At 39.0% G+C, this 22,969-nt stretch overlaps 1 protein-coding gene across 49 annotated transcripts in view; it reads right to left on the bottom strand.

Annotated features, from left to right (window-relative positions):
• The window catches only part of CCDC7 (coiled-coil domain containing 7), a 425,173-nt gene that overhangs the window by 85,673 nt on the left and 316,531 nt on the right, over positions 1-22,969 (bottom strand). For 32 of the 49 annotated variants that reach the window (XM_054522140.1, XM_054522141.1, XM_054522147.1 and 29 more), the window contains one exon: positions 20,889-20,996. The exons of the other annotated variants lie outside the window; for them this stretch is intronic. In XM_054522140.1, the coding sequence (XP_054378115.1) occupies positions 20,889-20,996 (108 nt within the window). The remainder of the gene's footprint in view (positions 1-20,888; positions 20,997-22,969) is intronic. 49 annotated transcript variants of the gene reach the window in all.

Genomic DNA, 22,969 nt, shown 5'->3' with positions numbered 1-22,969 from the left:
TGGCCTGTGTAGAAGACAGGTGGATCTTGGAGAATGATAGTGGATTATCGTAAGCTTAACAAAGTGTTTACTCCAACTGCAGCTGCTGTATCAGATGTAGTTTCATTGCTTGAGCAAATTAACACATCTCCTGATACCTGGTATGTGGCCACTGACTTGGCAAATGCCTTTTGCTCCATTCCTGTCCATAAGGGCCACCAGAAGCAATTTGCCTTCAGTGGGCAAGGCCAGCAATATACTTTTACTGTACTACCTCAGGGATATATCAACTCTCCAGCTTTGTGTCATAATCTTGTTTGGAGAGATCTTGTTTGCTTTTCCCTTCCACAAGATATCACACTGGTCCATTACATTGATGACATTATGCTGATTGGATCCAGTGAGTGAGAAGTAGCAAACACACTGGACTTATTGGTGAGACCATTTGCATGCCAGAGGATGGGAAATAAATCCAACTAAAATTCAGGGACCTTTTACCTCAGTAAAATCTCTAGGGATCCAGTGGTGTGGGGCCTCTCAAGATATTCCTTCTAAGGTGAAGGATAAGTTGCTGCATTTGGCCCCTCCTACAACCAAGAAGGAGTCACAACACCTAGTGGGCCTATTTGGATTTTGGAGGCAACACATTCCTCATTTTGGTGTGTTATTTTGGCCCATTTATCCAGGGACCCAAAAGGCTGCCAGTTTTGAGTGGGGTCCAGAACAGGAGAAGGCTCTGCAACAGGTCCAGGGTGCTATGCAAGCTGCTCTGCCATTTGGGTCATATGACCCAGCATACCCAATGGTGCGTGAGGTGTCAGTGGCAGATAGGGATGCTGTTTGGAGACATTGGCAGGCCCCCATAGGTGAATCACAGTGGAGCCCTCTAGGATTTTGGAGCAAGGCCCTGCCATCTTCTGCAGCTAATCATTCTCCTTTTGAGAGTCAGCTCTTGGCTTGTTACTGGGCTTTGGTAGAGACTAAACGTTTGACTATGGGTCATCAAGTCACAGTGCAACCTGAACTGCTTATCATGAACTGGGTGCTTTCTGACCCATCTGGCCATAAAGTAGGTCATACGCAGCAGCATTCCATCATCAAATGGAAGTGGTATATACGTGATCAGGCTCGAGCAGCTCCTAAAGGCACAAGTAAGTTACACGAGGAAGTGGCTCAAATGCCCATGGTCCCCACTCCTGCCACCCTGCCTTCTCTCCCCTAGCCTGCACCAATGGCCTCATGGGGAGTTCCCTATGATCAGTGGACAGAGGAAGAGAAGAGTAGGGTCTGGTTCACAGATGGTTCTGCATGATACACAGGCACCACCCAAAAGTGGACAGCTATAGCACTACAGCCCCTTTCTAGGACATCCCTGAAGGACAGCAGTGAAGAGAAATTTTCCCAGTGGGCAGAACTTCGAGCAGTGCACGTGGTTGTGCACTCTGCATGGAAGGAGAAATGGACAGATGTGCAATTATATGCTGATTTATGGGCTGTAGCCAACAGTTTGTCTGGATGGTCAGGGTCTTGGAAGAAGCATGAGTGAAAAATTGGTGACAAAGACATTTGGGGAAGAGGTATGTGGATGGACCTCTCTGAATGGTCAAAAACTGTGAAGATATTTGTATCCCATGTGAGTGCTCACCAATGGGTGACCTCAGCAGAGGAGGACTTTAATAATCAAGTGGATAGGATGACCCATTCTGTGGACACCACTCAGCCTCTTTCCTCAGCCACGCCTGTCATTGCCCAATGGGCCTATGAACAAAGTGGTCATGGTGGCAGGGATGGAGGTTACACATGGGCTCAGCAACATGGACTTCCATTCACCAAGGCTGATCTGGCTATGGCCACTGCTGTGTGCGCAATTTGCCAGCAGCAGAGACCAACACTGAGCCCTCTATATGGCACCAGTCCTCGGGGTGATCAGCCAGCTACTTGGTGGCAGGTTGATTATATTGGACCTCTGTCATCATGGAAAGGGCAGAGGTTTGTCCTCACCAGAATAGACACGTACTCCAGTTATGCATTTGCCTATGATGCATACAATGATTCTGCCAAAACTACTATCCATGGACTCATGGAATGCTTTATCTACCATCATGGTATTCTGCGTAGTATTGCCTCTGACCAAGGTATTCACTTTATAGATAAAGAAGTGCAGCAGTGGGCTCATGCTCATGGAATTCATTGGTCTTACCATGTTCCCTATCATCCTGAAGCAGGTGGATTGATAGAAAGGTGGAATGGTCTTTTGAAGTCACAATTACAATGCCAATTAGGTGGCAATACTTTGCAGGGCTGGGGCAAAGTTCTCCAGAAGGCTGTGTATGCTCTGAATCAACACCCAATTTGTGGTACTCTTTCTCCCATGGCCAGGATTCATGGGTCCAGTAATCAGGGGTGGAAGTGGAAGTGGCACCACTCACCATCACCCCTAGTGACCCACTAGCAAATTTCTTCCCTTTTGTTTTATCTTTTTATTTATTTTTTAAATTATGTTTTTATTTCCATAATTATTGGGGAACAGGTGGTGTTGGTTATATAAGTTCTTTAGTGGTGATTTGTGAGATTTTGGTGCGCCCATCATACGACCAGTATACACTGCACCCAATTTGTAGTCTTTTATCCCTTACTCCCTCCCCACCCTTTGCTTTTGAGTCCCCAAAGTCCATTGTGTCATTCTTATGCATTTGCATCCTCATAGCTTAGCTCCCACTTATGAGTGAGAACATACAATGTTTGGTTTTCCATTCCTGAGTTACTTCACTTAGAATAATAGTCTCCAATGTCACCCATGTCACTGAGAATGCCATCAATTCATTCCTTTTTGTGGCTGAGTAGTATTCCATGATATATATTATATATGTATATATACACACACGTATATATATACGCATATATATACACACATATATATGCATATATATACATACATATATATATGTGTATATATATACACACACAAACATACACACCACAGTTTATCCACTCGTTGATTGATGGGCATTTAGATTGGTTCCACATTTTTGCAATTGTGAATTATGCTGCTTATAAACATGCGTGTGCAAGTATCTTTTCATATAATGACTTCTTAGAACAATTCTGAGGTCACCTTGTTTCTTCCCCCCTCTTGAGTAGACTGTCTTTTAAATTTTGTGTGGAATTTTTGGAGGAGAGGGTAAAGTCTGATGTCCCTAGAATTCTGTATATTAAAAATAATTTTAAAAGGCCAGTAAATTTCACCAGGTTATTTTTATATGTTATTAATTCCCAATTTGTCCTGGGATGTCTTTTCAACTTATAGATTTGGGTCATCCATTATTGTAAAATTAATTCTTCAATTATGCCTTATAATATATTGTACATTTTATTTATTCTTCTTCAGGAATTCCAAATACTGAATTCTGGGAAATAGATATCTCAGAAAGTGTGAAAAGCAAGTGCAAAGGCCCTCTGATGGGGTGAAATATAAAACATTTGAGAAACTGAAAGAAGCATTTTGGTCATGGCAAATAAGTATCATTGCTCCATGTTTCTAAGATCTATTCTCTGCACAGAAAGTTTAGGAAACTACATTGCTAAATCCATTTCTCTGTATTTTTCTAAGATAGAATTTACCAAAAAAAGATATCCACACTATATTTGGGAGATAGAAGATATGCCATTATCCTTTGCACATAGTTGCAGCCAGAAAGGCAGGCAGATGTGAGGTTTGTAGCAGAATTATCTGTGAGCAAATGAGAACCCACAGACTTAAGACAGTTGGTGGGAGATTACTAAAAAATAATTGAGTATTGAAAGCTTCTGGTTTTAAAATGTTGGCATAGAAGCAATCTGGCTTTACTCCCTTTCCCCCACAGAAAGCCATAAAGAAATATACAGCATCAATATTATGACCAGCAATATCCAAGAACCGATTAGGAGAATGAGACAATTCTTAGGACCACAGAGAAGCAACAAAAACTCAAAGCAGACAGCGACTTGTCCCTGCCTCAATCCCTGGGAAGAATAAGACAGCCTGAAGTGAGAAATATCCCTGAGAACAGAGGAGACAGAGGGAGAAGTGAGCTTATCATCCTTAGCCCTGGAAACTGCTCTGTAACTTGGCCAAAGGGGATGTCAAATCAGTGGCCACTAAGAGTGGCTCTCAAAGGCCCAAAACAAATATAGGATCCAAACGCAGCAAGAGAAAATTTAATAACATATAAGAAGCACTATTGTGTAGGAGGTATATTCCACAGGTCCTCTGGGCACAAACTTCCAGCTACCCTTCCCACACGTTTGAGAACTCCCACTTCGAGAAGGGCATTGCTTTGTTTACTAAGGCCAAAGGAAACCTGGGTTTAAGGCTCCACCTAGTGCCAAAAATAAGGCAGTGAAAAAAATTTAATATGGAAATTGCAAAGAATCTCTAAGCAAATGTATCTAATAAAACCCAACACAAGCCAGACAAAGAAGACAAATAAATAATTAATCCTTAAATGCAAAGATACAGGAATACATCCCCAATAAATAACAGCAAACAAGAAACCATGACTTCTTCAATTGGAAAAGCAAAAAAACAATGACTGATGCTAATGAGATGATGAGAGTTCTCCAACCAAAAATTCAAAATAGAAGTTTTAAGGAAACTCAGTAGTCTACAAGATTACAAATAAAAGCAATTCAGAAATCTATCACAGAAATTTAACAGAGATTGAAATAATTTTAAAAATCAAACAAATCTTGGAGCTGAGAAATACATTTGCTGAACTGAAAAATTTTTAGAGGCTCTCAACAGCAGAATAGATCAAGCAGAGGAAAAACCAGTGAGCCTGAAGACAACCTATTTGAAAATAAGAGTGAAGGGGGGAAGAACAAAGAATGACATGGAACAAAGATTGCCTACAAAATATTTAAAAACCTCAAAAGACCAAATCTAAGAATTATTACTGTTCAAGAGGAAACTGAGCAAGAAAAAGGAGTACAAAGTTTATTTTTAAGAATAACAGAAAACTTTCCAAACCCTGAGAAAGATATAAATATTCAGGTATAGGAAAGTCAGAGAAAACCAAATAGATTCAACTGAAATATTGAATCTATTCAATATTGATTGATCCAGATGCCAAGACTAAATGGGGAGAAATCTGGGAACCCTACATGGGGTTGCCAAGCACTAGGATGCTTTCCATACCCGGAACAGCTCCTAAGGAAGGGATGTCTCTAGCCTGAGTAGGCTGCCATACCTAGAGAGAACAGGGCTGACTTTCCTATGGGACTGGGGAAAGTCTGATCTGTTCACCCTCACTATGCATTTGACAAAAGTCTAATATCCATAATCTATAAGGAACATAAATCAGCAAGCAAAAGCAAATAACCCCATTAAAACATGGGCAAAGGACATGTATCAAAAGAAGACATACATGCACCAACAAATATACGAAAATATATACGAAAAATTGCTCATTATCACTAATATTAGAGAGATACAAATCAAAGCCATGAGATAACATATCACACTAGTCAGAACAGCTACTTTTAAAAAGTCAAAAAAACAACAGATGCTGGCAATGTTGAAAAATAAAAGGAAACACTTATATAATAATGCTGGTGGGAATGTAACTTAGTTCAGCCACTGTGGAAAGCAGTGTGGAAATTTCCCAGAGAATTCAAAATAGAACTACCATTTGTCCTAACAATGCCACTGTTGGTTATATACACAAAAGAAAATAAATCATTCTACCAAAAAGACACATGCACTCAAAAGTTCATTACCGCACTATTCACAATAGCAAAGACATGGAATCAACCATGATTGTCATCAACTGTGGACTGGATAAAGAAAATATGGTACAATACACCACGGAAATGATGCAACTATAAAAAAGAATAAAATCATGTCCTTTGCAGCAACATAGATGCAACTAGAGGCCACTATCCTAAGACAATGCAGGGACAGAAAACCAAATACTGCAATGTGGTCACAAAGATGGGAACAATAGATACTGGGGACTGCCTGATGTGGAGGAGAGTGGGAGAGGGACATAGGTGGGAAGGCTACCTATGGAGTACTATGCTCACTACCTTGGTGATGAGATCTTTCATACACCAAGCCTTAGCAGTATGCAATTTACCCATGTAACAAACCTCCACATATACCCTGAACCTAATATAAAAGTAGAAAAACAGGAAACTTTGAAGTTAAACTACATACTAGACCAAACAGGCCTAACAATCAATAATATGACAAACCTTGGAAATTGTATTAACACATGGAAATTAAACAACATTTTCTTGAATAACAAATGCATGAATAAAGAAATTAAGGAAATTTAAAATTTCTCGAAACAAGTGAAAATGGGAATGCGACACACCAAATGTATGGGATACAGCAAAAGTGGTACTAATGAAGGTTATTCTGTCCTTCTGATCTCATTCAGATGTTTTTTGATTTATAAGTAAATTGTAAAGCTAATATCAAAACACATAAGACTAAGAGACAGAAAGGGAGAAAAAAACATGACTAATATATACATTAAAATACGTATAGGTACTATAGTAATGGATTTATAATCCATTACAAGGCTTCGATTTATATTTTTCACTTCCTTCCACCAATAATTTCATGTCCTCCCTTTCCCACAGCCAACTGCTTGGCTACCTAAGGCTCTTTCCTAGTTAAGATGGCTCAAAATTTTATTCTTGAAGGGAATAACCTTTTAGTTGTTCAGCCTTGATTATGTAATCTTCCAATGGACATATGTAATCTACTACCAGACATAAAAGTAGCAAAGAATCATGTCAGTAAATCCTTTGTATTCTAAAGTCTTCCCTGAATTGCATGACTAACACCCAACTTCACCTAAGTGAAAGTATTCAAGATTAATACACCCTAATAAGAAGAAGGTGTATTTTTAAACATCTACTCAGCCAATCTACGTCCTTGATTGAAGAATTTATTCCGTTTACATTCAAGGTTATTTATAGGTAAGAACTTACTATTATCATTTTGTTATTTGTTTCCTGGTTGTTTTGTAGATCTTTTGCCCTTTTCCTTCTCTTTTGCTGCCTACCTTTGTGATTTAATATTTTTTGTAGTTCTAAGCTTTGATTCTTTTCTCTTTATTGTTTGTAAATCTGCTATAATTACCCTGTGGCTTATATAAAACATCTAGGTGAGACAGAGTCTTGCTCCGTCACCCAGGCTGGAGTGCAATGGCGTGATCTCGGCTCACTGCAACCTCTGCCTCCTGGGTTCAAGTGATTCTCCTGCCTCAGCCTCCCGAGCAGCTGTGATTACAAGCATATGCCACCACACACAGCGAATTTTTGTATTTTTAGTAGAGATGGGGTTTCACCATGTTGGCCAAGGTGGTCTTGAACTCCTGACCTCAGGTGATCTGCCCACCTCAGCCTCCCAAAGTGCTAGGATTACAGGCATGAGCCACCATGCCCAGCCAACATCTAGGTTTTAAGCAAGTAATTTAAGCTGATAACAACATTATTTTTGTCGCATATCTAAACTGTGGACTTGTATCTTCCCCCATTTATTATTTTGATGTCACAATTTACACCTTTTTGAATTATGTAACTTATTATAGCTTTAGTTATTTCTGACAATTTTGACTTTTAACCTTTATTCTAGAGATATATGTGATCTACATACCACCATTACAGTATTCTGAATTTTTTGTTTATCTCTACCCATGATGAGTTTATACTTCCATATGTATTCATGATAGTATTTATTGTCCTTTTATTTCCACTTGAAGAAATCCCTTGAGCATTTCTTGTAAGATAAATATAGTGGTAATAAATTCCCTCAAGTTTTGTTTGTAAAAAGATTATTTTTCCTTTATTTCTAAGAACATCTTTGATGGGTATAGTATTCTTGACTAATGTTTTTTTTTTTTTTCTTTTAGCACTTTGAACATATCATTCAATTCTCTGCTGGCCCGCAAGATTTCTACAAAGAAATCTGATGGAAATGTCCTCGATGTCACTTGATGCTTTTCTCCTGCTGTTTTAAAAATTCTTTTGACTTTGACAGTTTGATTATAATGTGCCTTGAAAATTACTTTTTTGGACTGAATCTGTTTGAGAACTTTGAGCTTCATGGATCTAGACATCCATGTCTCCCTTCAGACTTTAAATAATTTTCATCATTTAACTCACTAAATAAGCTTTCCATCCCTTTCTCCACTTTGTTTCCTTCTTTAATACCTGTAATGTCAATGTTTGCTAACCTAATGATGTCTCATAAGTCCTTTAGTGTTCTTCACTCTTTTTCATTCTTTTTTTCTTCTCTGACAGAGTCGTTTCAAAAGACCTATCTGAAAGGTCACAAATTTTTTTCTTCTGCTTTATCTAGTCTGCTGTCAAAGCTCTCAATCGCAGTTTTTATTTCATTCACTGAGTTCAACTCCAAGATTTCTGTTTATTTCCTTTTTAAAATAGTATCTATGTCTTTATTGACTTTATCATTCAGATGATGAATTATTTTCTTGATTTCAGTGAATTGTCTATTTGTATTTTCTTATATCTTAGTGAGTTACCTTAAAATTATTATTTTGAATTCCTTTTCAGGAAATTTCTGTTTCTTTGGTGTCAGTTACTGTGTTCCTTTAGTGGTGGTGTCTTTTCTTGCTTTTTTATGATTCTTATGTACCTGTGTTGAGGTCTGCACACTGTTAGAGCAGTCTCCTTTCCAAACTTATAGAGTGGCTTTTTTTTTTTTTAAAAAAGACTCACCTGCAGATGGACCAGAGGGTAGTGTTTTGGGTAGGGTGTGGTGGCTCTGGTTCCAGGTAGGCACAGTGGTGTCATCTCTGTGCAGCTTTCTTACCTGGGATCCATGTCAGTGATGATTGTGGGTGCCTCAGTGGCCTAGGCGGCAGAAACTTGTGGCAGTGATAGCAGCTGTGTAGCTGTTAGGGTTCTCAGTGACAAGGGCTTCAGGAGCACCTCCTGCCCTCATTTTTCCCATAGTAATGAAACTTAGCTGAGAAATCCCTCTTGGTGTTGGGTCTGATATGACCTGCAGGCAGCCTCAGCAGCACTATGTTCCAGGGCACAGGATTGAAGTGGCTGTAAAATTGGGGTCCTGTGCTTAGTGTCTTGCAAAACTACTGAAGTATCCAGTATGTGGGATCAGGTTTACTCTCTGAGGCACAGGTGGATGCAAATCTTCCACAAAACTGAGGACTCTGACTCTGAGGCACTCTTCAGTAGCTTGGCTCAGGGACAGGAATATGGCTGTAACTCTGACCCTGTGAGTCAGAATGAAGCACTGACACAGCTCTGGAGAAAAAATGCATTCCAAAGGCTCAGGCCATAGGGAGAAGGGCACAGCTGCAATTTGAGTTCTAGAGCCAACAGACCACAGTGGCAACTTGGGCATTGGAAGAGGAGGTACCCCAGAGTAGTGACTCTGGACCCTGGAAGGGTGGAACACAATAGAGCCCATGTTCTGCAAGGCTGAGTGCAGCAGCCAGGACCCAGGAATGGCAAGGTGCTCCTTGGCTGCTCCAGCTGTGGTGCCAATGGGCCCAGGTGCAGTCTGGGGTAGCACTCCGGAGGACACAAGCAGTCGGCCTTGGTGGTGTTTATGTGGTGTTAGTTCTGCAGGCATGCAGAATGCAAGAGTGTGGGGGCATGTCTTCCTCCACCTAGATTTCAGAGAATGTCACAGACAGTCTGGGGTCCCAGACAGAAACATGTCACAGAGGCTGAGCCACCACAGACAGCCCCCATTAGAACAATGCTGAGTGGACCGTGGAGTCAGAGTTACCACTAGGCATAGCGGAGCCTTGGGAGTGGGGCTGGCCATGAGATTTCAAAACTGCAGACCACTAAGGTGTAATGCCAGTCTGGGAAAGCTGCAGGCACAAGACTTCAACCCATGAGGGTTGCTGTCTGGGCTGAGGCCAGCAAAGGCATAGAGATGGGGCTGCCTGAGACTTTGAGGGCCCAACCCCCACCCAAGTGTGCTCAGAGGGTAGAACATGAAGTCAAAAAAATGTATTCTCTAGTTTTAAGATATAACATTGCTTTTCCTTGTTGTATTTTGGACTTACTTGGAGCCAGTTATCTCCTTTTATCTTACCTATTTTGTCATTTTGGGATGGCAATGCCTATTCTATTCTTGTCCCACCAGTGTATTTTGGAAGCACAAAGGGGGCAAAAGAAAGACAGATGGAATCAAATTTCCCCTTTTATAATAAACCCACTCCTAAGATAACAAACCTACTCCTCTGTGATAACAGCATTGATCTATTCACTCTGCCTTCACGGCCTAATCACCACACATTAAGGCTCCACCTCTGAACACTGCTGCATTGGGAATTAAGTTTCCAATGCATGCTTTTGGGTGGATATATTCAAACTATAGCAATGTCCCATAATTCTTGTAGGGTTTTTTGTTTTTTTTTTTACTTTTTTATTTTCTTTTTTTCTCTGGGTAATTTCAAATGATCTGTGTTCAAGTTTACCGATTCTTTCTTTTGCCTGATCTATTCTGCTATTGAAATGCAATATGGAATTTTCCAATTCAATCATTGAGTTCTTTAGCTCTAGAATTTCTGTCTGGTTCTTTTGTATGATTTCTATCTCTTTATTGAGTTCATTTTGCTTATTTTCCTGATTTTTCTTAGTTGTCTGTTTTCTCTTGTAGTTAACTGAATTTCCTTAAGATTATTTTGAACTTTCTGTCAGACAGTTTATAAATCTCCATTTATGTAGGGTCAATTACTAGTGCTCTTTTTGTTCCTTTGGTGATGTTATGTTTCCTGATTGTTCATAATTCTTGTGCCCATGCATTGGTATTTTCACATTTGAAGAAGTAGGCACTTATTCCAGTCTTTACAAACTGGCCTTGGCAAAAAAAAAAAAAAAAAAAAAAAAAAAAAGCCCTTTACCATTCAGCTCAACCAGAGACTATGAGTTGGTCATCTGGCTTGGTTCATGAGTAGTCTTGCTGCTGGAGTTCTCAGGCAGGCTGGCCTAGTGCCTGGATGAGAAGGTGGGTGGGTCTGGTGCCTGAGTCTGCCAGGTTGGGCCTAGAGCCTGGGTCCACATTGGCTGGCTTTGCACTGGGATCCACTATGATTCTGTAAGCCATATCCACAAAATCAGGTCTGTAGCTAGGGTCCATTGGAGTGAACCAATTCACTGGGCCCACAGGGGCAGGCCTGAATCTTGTTATTTGTGGGAACTGGTCTGATGTCTGGGTCCGTGGAGAATGACTTGGTATAGGGGTGGACCTTTAGCCTGAGTCTGTAGGGACAGCTAGGTGCTTGGATGAGCCTGGAACTTTGCTCCATGGAGATGGATTGGTGCTGGGGTTTGTTGGTGCTGACCTGGCACTAGGGTGGAGCTAGAGGCTGGGTCCATGGGTGCTGGCCTAAAGCCTGGAGTTGTGAGAGCCAGCCTGACAGTGGGTAAATCTGAAGCAAACTTGGACCTTGAACCTGAGTTTGCAGAGGCAAGTCTGGGGCCACAGAAAATTACCTGACACTGGGCAGGCATGTACCAGTATCTGCAAACTGGCCTGGTACTGAGGCAGGCCTAGAGGTTGGATACACATAAATAGGCCTGGAATCTGAGCCTGGATTTGATGGCCTGGGGTCTGAACTCAGCAATAAAGCTTAGTTGATTGCTACTGGTCTGGAGGATAGGTCCACAGAGGCTGGTATAGTGCTGGTGGCAGTCTGAAGCCTGGAGCTGCTAGGGCTGACCTGACAATGGGGCAGGCTTGGAGCCTCAGGTACATGGGAAGCCTGAGTTTTCAGGGGCCAGCTTAGGGCCTGGAGCTACTGGAGCTGACCTGGCTCTGGGATCGGTCTGGGGTGTGAAGCTCTGGGGCCAGCTTGGTGCTGGGGCAGCCCAGAAGACTGAGTCTATGGGGCAAGCTCAGTGTTGAGGCAGTGTTGGTTTGCAGGTGGTGGCCTGGACTCTAGGGCTGCAAATTCCAGCCTAGTGCTGAGGTGGGCCTGAAGGCTGGGATCACTGGAGTTTGCCTGGAAGTGGAGCAAGACTAGAGGCCAAATCTGTGGGAGCCGGACTGGTGCCAGAATGGGCCTGAAGGCTCCATCTGTAGGGTCAGCCTGGAGAGGTGGCCTTCAGGGGCAGGCCTGAAGCTTGAGTCTGTGGAGCTGTCCTGGAATAGGGGTGAGCCTGAAGCCTGGGGCCTCTGGGGCCAGCCTGGAGCTGGGACTGCTAGGGCTGGTCTGATGGTGGGACAAAACTGGAGACTGCATTTGCAGAACTGGCCTGAAGAAGCCTAGAGCCACAGGAGCTGGCCTGGCATTGGGGCGGGCCTGGAGGCTGGGTCTGCAGATACTGGCCTAGAGTTTGTGGCTGTAGGGGCCTGGCTGGCATTGGATTTTACTCCAGTGGGCTGAATGTTGGGGTCCAAGGAAAAGTCCCCCAGTGCTCATTTAACCCTCCTTTCCTCACATTAAGGATATCTCTCTCCACACTGTGCTGCCCGAAGTTAAGGAGGGAGTGATGCAGATTATGCAAAACTGTCCTTCCTCCCCTCTTCAATGCATCTTTCTTATATCTGCATTACACTCAAGTGCTGTAATCTCTCATCTGGTTTCTTTAGCTGTTGTAAAGGTATTTTCATGTGTAGATAGCTGTTCAAACTGATGTTTCTATAAGGGCAAAAGCACTAGGAAATCTTATTCCACCATCTTGCTGATGTCATTCCATAGGGCTGTCTTTGCATTTTGACAGAATTACAATGTGTCTCGGTGTGGATCTCTGAGTTTATTCTACTTGGAGTTTGGTTAGTTTTAAATGTGTAGATGCATGTCTTTAATCAAATTTGGGATATTTTTTACCAATCATTTCTTCACAAATTCCTTCTGCTCTTTTCTCTTTTCTCCTTCTGATACCCACATAATGTGTTGCTGATCCACTTGATGGTGTCCCACAGGTCCCTTCCCTTTCCTTCGTTTTTATTCCTGCTTCTCAGACTTAATAATCACAATTGTCCTATGTTCAGATTCACTGATTCTTCCTTTTGTCTGCTCAGATCTGCTGTTGAATCTCTCTATGAATTATTTATTTCAACTATTATACTTTTCAACTAAGGATATTGTTTATTTTTTATCATCTTTATTCCACTTTTTTTTACAAAGTTTTCCTGATTTCCTTTTGTTCTTTGTCCATGTTTTCCTTTAGCTCTTTGAGGATATTTAATATAGTGGGTGGTTTTTTTTGTTTGTTTGTTTGTTTGTTTGTTTTGATGGAGTCTCACTCTGTCGCCCAGGCTGGAATGCAGTAGCATGATCTTGGCTCACTGTAATCTCTGCCCCCTGGGTTGAAACAATTCTCCTGCTTCAGCCTCCCTAATAGCTGGGATTACAGGTGTGCATTACCATGCCCGGCTAATTTTTGTATTTTTAGTAGAGATGAAGTTTCGCCATGTTGGCCAGGCTGGTCTCGAACTCCTGGCCTCAATTGATCCACCTGCCTTGGCCTCCTAAAGTGCTAGGATCACAGGCGTGAGCCACCATACCTGGCCTTACATAGTTGTTTTAAAGTCTGTCTAGTAAGTACATTGTATGAGCTTCCTCAGGAATGGTTTCTCTCAATTAATTTTGCTCCTTTGATTTGTCCATACTTACTTCTTTTTATTATGCCCTGTAATTTTTTTCTATTGAAAGTTGTTCATTTGGATATTAAAAGGGGTGATGCTAGAGATTATCTTTTCTCCCTTCCCCAGGTATTGTTCTTTTTGATTGCTGAAAGCTATAGTCAGACATTTGTTTAGGTATTCACAAATCATTTTTACAAAAACTGTACTTTATTCTGTGTGTTACCACTGAAATCTGTTACTTAAAGCTCACGTTCAGTTACTGTTTTTATAGAGATTTCTTCCAATGTCAGCATTTCTTTTTAAATTAGAAGAACCCCCCCACACACCAAACACCTTTCACAGTATTTGCAGTTAATTCTATCCTAAGAGTCTCCCTTCAGCACTTAGCTAGGCTTGCATTGAGCCCAGAAATAAGGCTGAGTTGAAAGTTTAATGTCTTGTTAATCACAAGTATTAACAGCACTATATACCAAGCTGAGGAAGGAATCTCAGAGCTCGAAGACTAGCTCCCTGAAACAACTCAGACAAAAATAAATAAACAAGAATAAAAAAGAATGAACAAAAACTTGGGGAAATATGGGATTATGGTAAGAGACCAAACTATGACTCATAAAGAGAGATGAAGAAAATTTAGAACTATGCTACTACAAATGCCACCTTTCCTAAATCCTCCCAATTAATGCCTTCTACCATATTTGCTAAATATATTATACTTCCATGCATAAGTCTTTGTAAACTGTCAGCTTTTTATTCCACTATTATTTCTATGTCCTCTACTTTAAAAAAAATAATTCTCTTATTTTAATCTTTTTTCTACTTTCAGTTTTCAGATTTTATCATCTTCTTTTTCTACCTTCTTGCTATGAACTTATAATCCTAACTTTTTAGTTTTCCTTATTTTCTATCATATGCAACCTTTACATTTCCTTATAAAAACCTATTTAAAGACCTCTTGTAAGTGCTTATGTGTAGTGTTTTAAATTTAATTTAGTCTCAAATATATCCTAGCGTCCATTATGTTTTCTTCAGCTTATAAATAGGATTTTAAATTTTGCAGAAGAATTTTTATCTTTTTTATCATTTAGTTCTGTTTTATTGCATCATAGAAAATGTGATTTGTGGAAATCATTTTTTGGTATTCATTGAAACTTAATGTATGGCCTAATATGCAGTCAATTTTTGCATGTGTACTCCATTTATTGAGTGAAGTGTTCTGTAAGTATCTGTTTAATATGTCTAGCACAGAAGGATTTACGTCCTTCATAAACTAGTTTTTTTCTGCAATATTTGATAGAGATGAAAATAGTGTAGAGATGTTCAATTTTTGTAGATCCATAAATTCTGCACAGTTCTTCATACATTTTGAAAATTTCTTTTTTTTGTTTTGTTTTGTTTTTTGAGACAGAGTCTTGCTCTCTCTCCCAGGCTGGAGTGCAGTGGCGCAATCTCGGCTCACTGCAACCTCTGCCTCCCAGGTTCAAGCAAGCCTCTTGCCTCAGCCTCCCGAGTAACTGGGACCACGCACACGTGCCACCAAGCCCAGCTAAATTTTGTACTTTTGGTAGAGATGGGCCTTCACCATGTGGGCCAGGCTGGTCTCGAACTCCTGACCTCTGGTGATCTACTCTCCTCAGCCTCCCAAAGTGCTGGGATTACAGGCACGAGTCACGGCGCCCAGCACGTGTCTGTAGTCCCAGCTACTCTGGAGGCTGAGGCAGGAGAATGGCTTGAATCTGGGAGGCGAAGGTTGCAGTGAGCCAAGATTGCGCCACTGCACTCCAGCCTGGCGACAGAGCGAGACTTCGTCTCAAAAAAAAGAACTTTGGCTTATAAAAAGAAATGAGATCATGTCCTTTGTAGGGACATGGATGAAGCTGGAAGCCATTATCCTCACCAAACTAACGCAGGAACAGAAAACCAAACACCGCATATTCCCACTTGTGAGTGGGAGCTGACCAATGAGAACACATGGACACAGGGAGGGGAACAACACACACTGGGGTCTGTCTGAGGGCCGTGGGGTGCGGGGTACAGCATTAGGAAAAAGAGCTAATGCATGCCAGGCTTAATACCTGGGTGATGGGTTGATAGGTTCAGCAAACCACCATAACACACATTTACCTATGTAACAAACCTGCACATCCTGCACATGTACCCTGGAACTTAAAAAATAAAATAAAATAAAATTTCTTTTGTAATTTTTGTATTTTTATCAGAATACCTTCATTTTTATTGTGGTAAATATATATAATATAAAATTTATTATTTTAACCATTTTAAATGTATGATTAATTGTATTAACCACAATCACTTTGTTGTGCAACCATCACCACCATCTATCTTCAGAAAGTCTTCACCTTTCTAAACTCAAACCCTACCCATTAAGCAATAACTCCCTATTAGCCTCTATTGCCAGGCCTTGGGAACCCTTGATCTACTTTCTGTCTACTTATTCTAGGTACCTCATACAAGTGGTACAATAAGATACAATATTTATCTTTTGTATTTGCCTTATTTCACTTACCATAATATTTCAAGATTCATTCACTTTGTAGCATGTTTCAGAACATGATTCATTTTTAAAGTGAAATAATATTTCATTGTATGTATATACCATATTTTGTTTCTGCATTCATTTGCTGATGGAGATTGGGTTGTTTACAACTTTTGGCTAATGTAAATAATGTTGTTATAAACACTGGTGCACAAGTACCTGTGTTCAATTCTTTTGGGTCTACACCTACACCTTGAAGTAAATAGATCATATAAGAACTCCATGTTTAACTTTTTGATAAACAACCAAACTGTTTTCCACAGCAATGACAGTTTTACATTCCCATGAACAATTTACAAAAGTTCCTATTTGTCTACATCCTTGCCAACATTCCTTATTTTCTGTTTTTATAATGAGAGTCATCCTAATGGCTATGAAGTGATATCTTATTGTGATTTTGGTTTGCATTTCTCTAATGGCCAATGATACTAAGTATCTTTTTTAGGGCAAATTAGCAATTTGTATATCTCCTCTGGAAAAATGTCTATTCAAATCACTTGCCCATTTTTAAATGGAGTTGCGTTTTTTGTTAATTTATAAAACTTCCTTGTATATTCTAGACATTAAGCCCTTATCAGATATGTAATTTGCAAATATTTTCTCCCACTCTCTGGGTTGTGCTTTCACTCTCGGATACTGCCTTTTGATGACAAAAGTTTTTAATTTTGATGAAGTCCAACTTACCTATTTTTTTCTTTTGTTGTCTGTGCTTTGGGAGTCATACCCAAAAAATAATTGCTAACTTCAATGTCATGAAGCCTTTTCCCTGTTTTTCTCAGAGTTTTAATGGTTTTAGGTCTTATATGTAGGTATTTGGTCCATTTTAATTTTTGTATATAATGTAAGGTAAGGATTCAACTTCATTCTTTTGACGTGACTATCTGGTTTGTGGAAAAGACTGTCTTTTTGTGAAAGCACCGTTTGTGGAAAGACTGCCTTTTTCCCAGTAAATGGTATTGGCAACTTTGCTGAAAGTTATTTGACCACATAGCAAGGATTTAATTCCAGTCTCTCAATTCTATCCCCATTGGTCTGTATGTCTGCTTTATGCCAGTATATCACTCTTTTGATTACTGTAGCTTTATAGTAAGTTTTGAAATCAGGAAGTGTGAGACTTCCAAATTTATTCTCCTTTTTCAAAATTGTTTTGGATATCTGTGGTCCCTTGTATTCCTATGATTTTTAAAATAGGGTTTTCTATTTTGCAACAATAACCTCATAAGTATTATGGGAATTTGATAAGAACTGCAGATTGCATTGAAGGTGTAGATCACTTTGGGTATTATTGTCATCTTAATAATATTGTCTTCTGGCCGGGCATGGTGGCTCATGCCTGTAATCCCAGCACCTTGGGAGGCCAAGGCAGGTGAATCACTTGAGGTCAGGAGTTTGAGACCAGTCTGGACAACACAGTGAAACCCCATTTCATCTAAACATACAAAAATTAGCTGAGCATGGTGGCATATGCCCGTAATTCCAGCTACTAGGGAGACTGAGTCAGAAGAATTGCTTGAACCTGGGAGGCAGAGGTTGCAGTGAGCCGAGATTGCGCCACTGCACAGCCTGGGTGACAGAGCAAGACTCAATCTCAAAAAACAAAACAAAACAAAACAAAACAAAAAAAACCAAGTTATCTTCTAATCCATGAACATGAGATGTCTTTCCATTTATTTATGTCTTCTTAATTGTTTTCAGCATTATATGGTAGTTTTCAGTATACAAGTCTTTTGCCTTTTGCCTTCTTGGTTAAATTTATTCCTAAATACTTTGTTCTTTTGATGCCATTGTAAATGGAACTGTTTTCTTAATTCTTTTCAGATAGCTCACTACCAGTGCGTAGATATGTAACCAATTTTTGTGTGTTCATTTTGTATCCTGCAACTTTGCTCAATTTGTTTATTAGATCTAACAGTTGTTTTGTGGAATCATTAGGGTTTTCTTCATATAAGATAATGTCACCTCTTGGCAGACAATTTTATTTCTTCCTTTCCAGTTTGGATGTTAACTATCTATCATCTACCTATCTTCTATTCTAACTGGTCCAGATAGATTTTGAATACTATTTTGACTAGAAGTTATCTAAACAGTTGTCCTTGTATTGCTTCTGATCTTAAGGAAAACATTTTTAATCTTTTACCATTGAATATGATGTTAGTTGTGGATTTTTTGTATTTGGCTTTTTATCATGATGTGGAAGTGCTCCAGTCCTAGCTTGTTTACTGTTTTTACATGAAAGGGTATTAAATTTGGTCAAATGCTTTCTCTGCATCAACTGAGAGGATCCAGTGGGGTTTTTTGTTGTTGTTAATTATGCTAACATGGTATATCACACTGATTGACTTTTGTCTATTGAATTATCCTTGCATTTGAGAAATAAAACTCATAAATTCATGATGTATAATTTTTTATATGCTACTAAATTTTATTTACTAATATTTTGTTGAGGATTTTGCATCATTATTCCTAAGGGATATTGGTCTGTCATTTGCTTTCTTATAGCATTTCTGACTTTAGTATCAGGATAATGCTGTCCTCATAGAATGAGTTAGGAAGTATTCCCTCCTCTTCAGTTTTTTGAAAGAATTTGAGAAGGATTAGTTTTAATTCTTCTTTAAGTATTTGGTAATATTCACCCATAAAGTCGTCTGGTCCTGGATTTTTCTTTGTTGGAAAATTTTAATTAGGATTCAGTATTCATCTTAATTAGGGGTCTATTTAGATATTTCTTCATAAGTCAGTTCTGGTAGATTGTATGTTTCTAACAATTTGTTCATTTCCTCTAGGTTATCCAGTTTTTTTGGTGTACAATTGTTCACAGTGTTCTCTTACAATGCTTTTTATTCTTTTAAAATTGGTTGTAATGTTCCCACTTTCTGTTTTGATTTTTAGCAACTTGAGTATTATTTTTCCCTAGTCAATCTAGCTAAAGTTTTGTCATTTTTGTTCATCTAAAGTGCACCTTTTGTAAGCAGCATGTAGTTGATCATTTTTTAAAAAAAATTCATTCTGCAAATTTCTGCCTTTTGTGTGAAGAGTTTTATCAATTTACATTTAAAATAATTACTGATAAGGAAAGACATTTCTGCCATTTTGATACCTGTTTTTTGTATGTTATACTTTTTTGCTCTTCATTTCCTCTAATTCCATCTTTTTTGTGTTTAGTTGACTTTTTGTAGGGACATGTTTTGATTCCTTTCTCTTTTCTTCATGCATGCACCATAGATATTTTCTTTGTGATTACCAAGCAAATAATATATAACATCTTAAAGTTATAACAATTTAATTTGAATTGACACCAACTCAACTTCAATCCATCCAAAAAGTATACTCTTATGCAGCACCCTCTAACTTATCCTTGTTATTAACATCACAAATCATGTCTTTATATATTGTGTGTCTATAACATAAATTTGTAATTATTTTTATATATTTGTCTTTTGAGTATTATAGACACAAAGAGTAGAGTTACAAACCAAAATTATAATAATAATGGCTTTTATATTTGCCAATGCAGTTATCTTTGCCAGAGATCTTTATTTCCTCGTATGGTTGAAGTTACTGTCTAGCATTCTTTCATTTTAACCTGAAGAATTCTGGGTTTTTTTGTTTGTTTGTTTGACGGTGTCTTGCTCTGCAGCCAGGCTGGAGTGCAGTGGCATGATCTCGCCTCACTGAAATCTCCTCCTCTTTGGTTCCAGCGATTCCCCTGCCTCAACCTCCCAAGTAGCTGGGACTATAGGCATGTACCACCATGCCTGTCTAATTTTTTGTATTTTTGTAGAGACGGGGTTTCACCATGTTGGCCAGGATGGTCTTGATTTCCTGACCTCATGATCCACCTGCCTCGGCCTCCCAAAGTGCTTGTATTACAGGCGTGAGCCACTGCGACCAGCCTAGAAGTTTTAATAGGGCGGGCCTACTAGTAATGCTGTGATTGCCAGGAGCTTTTCATATTCTTTTTATACTGGCTTTTGCTGGAGCACTCCTTTGACAGTTCCACAAAACTTTCTTACCATTTGAAGAGAGACTTTTCCTAATTAGGTATTCTCTTGGTTGCTATAAATCTGTGACTATTTTCTGGAGCTCTGACAAAGTTGGTTCTGATAGATTATTCTAATTTTTCTCAATGTTTCTGTCAGGGGATGAGAGTTTGGATGTTTTCAGTTTGCTATTTTGTTCATGTTTGCCTGTTGCCTTTAAGGAGTGATTTGAAAGCTACCACAGAACACTTTGGTTTTATCTTATTAGAAAATAGTCACTTAACCACACTACCACTACCTTTCACACATATTCTAGCTTTTTCCACATTCTGACGATCTTTTTCACCATTTGACATTGCAAATTTAATAATAAGCACATCACAAGGCAGCCATATTGCCTATATGGCACTAGTTCCATTTGTCTTTCCATCTTGTTATACAAAAGATGGCATAAGAAATTACAACTATGTCCTCAAGGAACTGTTCATATAGCATCTAGTTTATGTTATGAAAATTCACAGTAGTGGAAAGCCTATCTGTATTTTGTTTCATGAGTAGGTAAAGGGAAATATATGAAACATTACAAAATTAATGTTGTCTGATGGAGTAAAAACACGTAATTTAAAGATACACTTAATTGACATGTAGATTGATTGAGTAGAATGAACTTAAGTTGAGAAAGACTACTCCTTCTTTGAATTTCCTGTTTTTTAACAGAACTATACAGTTGAAATATTTTAATTCTTAGATTGTGTTCTACTGTATCCAAACATAAATCTGTACTTACCAACCACTTTGTTTAAATCAAATTGAATTATTAGGTCGCTAATTGATGGGTACACTGCTGGAAGATTTTCTGCTGTATCTGGAAGTTCTGAGGCTGCTTCATTTTTAACTGTAAGAGTAACAGATTGTCAAAGTAGTTGATTTAAAAAACTAACATTTTGTGAAACACCTAGCAATGCATGTAACCAAGAAGGTGAAAGATCTCTACAATGAGAACTGCAAAAACACTGCTGAAAGAAATCAGAAATGGCACAAAAAAATGAAAAAAACTGTCCATGCTAATGGATTGAGAGAATCTATGTCATTAAATGGCCATACTGCCCAAAGCAATTTACAGATTCAGTGGAGTCCTATCAAACTACCAATGTCATTTTTAACAGAATTAGGAGAAGCTATTCTAAAATTCATATGAATCAAAAAAGAAGCCTAATAGCCAAAGCAATCCTAAGCAAAAATAACAAAGTTGAAGGCATCATACTACCTGACTTGAAACTATATTACAGGGCTACAGTAACCAAAACAGCATTGTACTGGTACAAAAACAGACACATAGACCAACTGAACAGAGTAGAGAACCCAGAAATAAAGCCACATACCTACAATCATTTGATCTTTGAGAATCCCAGAAAAAATAAGCAATAGGGACTCCTTACTCAATAAATGATGCTGGGATAGCTGGCAAGCCATATGCAGAAGAATGAAATTGGACCCCTGCTTTTTATCATATACAAAAATTTAGTCAAGAAGGATTAAAGATTTAAATGTAAGACTTCAAACTATAACAATCCTAGAAGAAAGCCTAGTAAATACCCTTCTCAATATCAGCCTTGGCAAAGAATGTATGGCTATGTCTTCAAAAGCAATTGCAATAAAACAGAAATTGACAAATGGGATCTAGTTAAACTAAAAATATTTTGCACAGCAAAAGGAACTATCAACAGATTAGACAGACAACCTATAGAATAAGAGAAAAATATCCATGAACTATGCATCTAACAAAGGTCTAGAATCTATAAGGAACTTAAACCAACAAGCAAAAACCAAATAACTCCATTATAAAGTGGGGCAAAGGACATAAACAGAAACGTCTCAAAAGAAGACATACGAGTGGCCAAGAAACATATGAAAAAATGCTCCACATCACTAATCATCAGAGAAATGCAATTTATTTTTTTTGTTGTTTTCTTTTTTTTTCTTTTATTATTATTATTATTATTATTATGATACTTTAGGTTTTATGGTACATGTGCCCAATGTGCAGGTAAGTTACATATGTATACATGTGCCATGCTGGTGCGCTGCACCCACCAACTCGTCATCTAGCATTAGGTATATCTCCCAATGCTCTCCCTCCCCCCTCCCCCCACCCAACAACAGTCCCCGAAGTGTGATGTTCCCCTTCCTGTGTCCATGTGTTCTCATTGTTCAATTCCCACCTATGAGTGAGAATATGCGGTGTTTGGTTTTTTGTTCTTGCAATAGTTTACTGAGAATGATGATTTCCAATTTCATCCATGTCCCTACAAAGGACATGAACTCATCATTTTTTATGGCTTCATAGTATTCCATGGTGTATATGTGCCACATTTTCTTAATCCAGTCTATCATTGTTGGACATTTGGGTTGGTTCCAAGTCTTTGCTATTGTGAATAATGTGGCAATAAACATACGTGTGCATGTGTCTTTATAGCAGCATGATTTATAGTCCTTTGGGTATATACCCAGTAATGGGATGGCTGGGTCAAATGGAATTTCTAGTTCTAGATCCCTGGGACATAGGCATGGGCAAGGACTTCATGTCTAAAACACCAAAAGCAATGGCAACAAAAGCCAAAATTGACAAATGGGATCTAATTAAACTAAAGAGCTTCTGCACAGCAAAGGAAACTACCATCAGAGTGAACAGGCAACCTACAAAATGGGAGAAAATTTTTGCAACCTACTCATCTGACAAAGGGCTAATATCCACAATCTACAATGAACTCCAACAAATTTACAAGAAAAAAACAAACAACCCCATCAAAAAGTGGGCGAAGGACATGAACAGACACTTCTCAAAAGAAGACATTTATGCAGCCAAAA

This window comes from Pongo abelii, chromosome 8 (assembly GCF_028885655.2).
Source record: "Pongo abelii isolate AG06213 chromosome 8, NHGRI_mPonAbe1-v2.0_pri, whole genome shotgun sequence".
In the NCBI taxonomy this organism is placed as follows: Eukaryota; Metazoa; Chordata; class Mammalia; order Primates; family Hominidae; genus Pongo; species Pongo abelii.
This window is presented reverse-complemented; position numbering and strand designations above follow the sequence as displayed.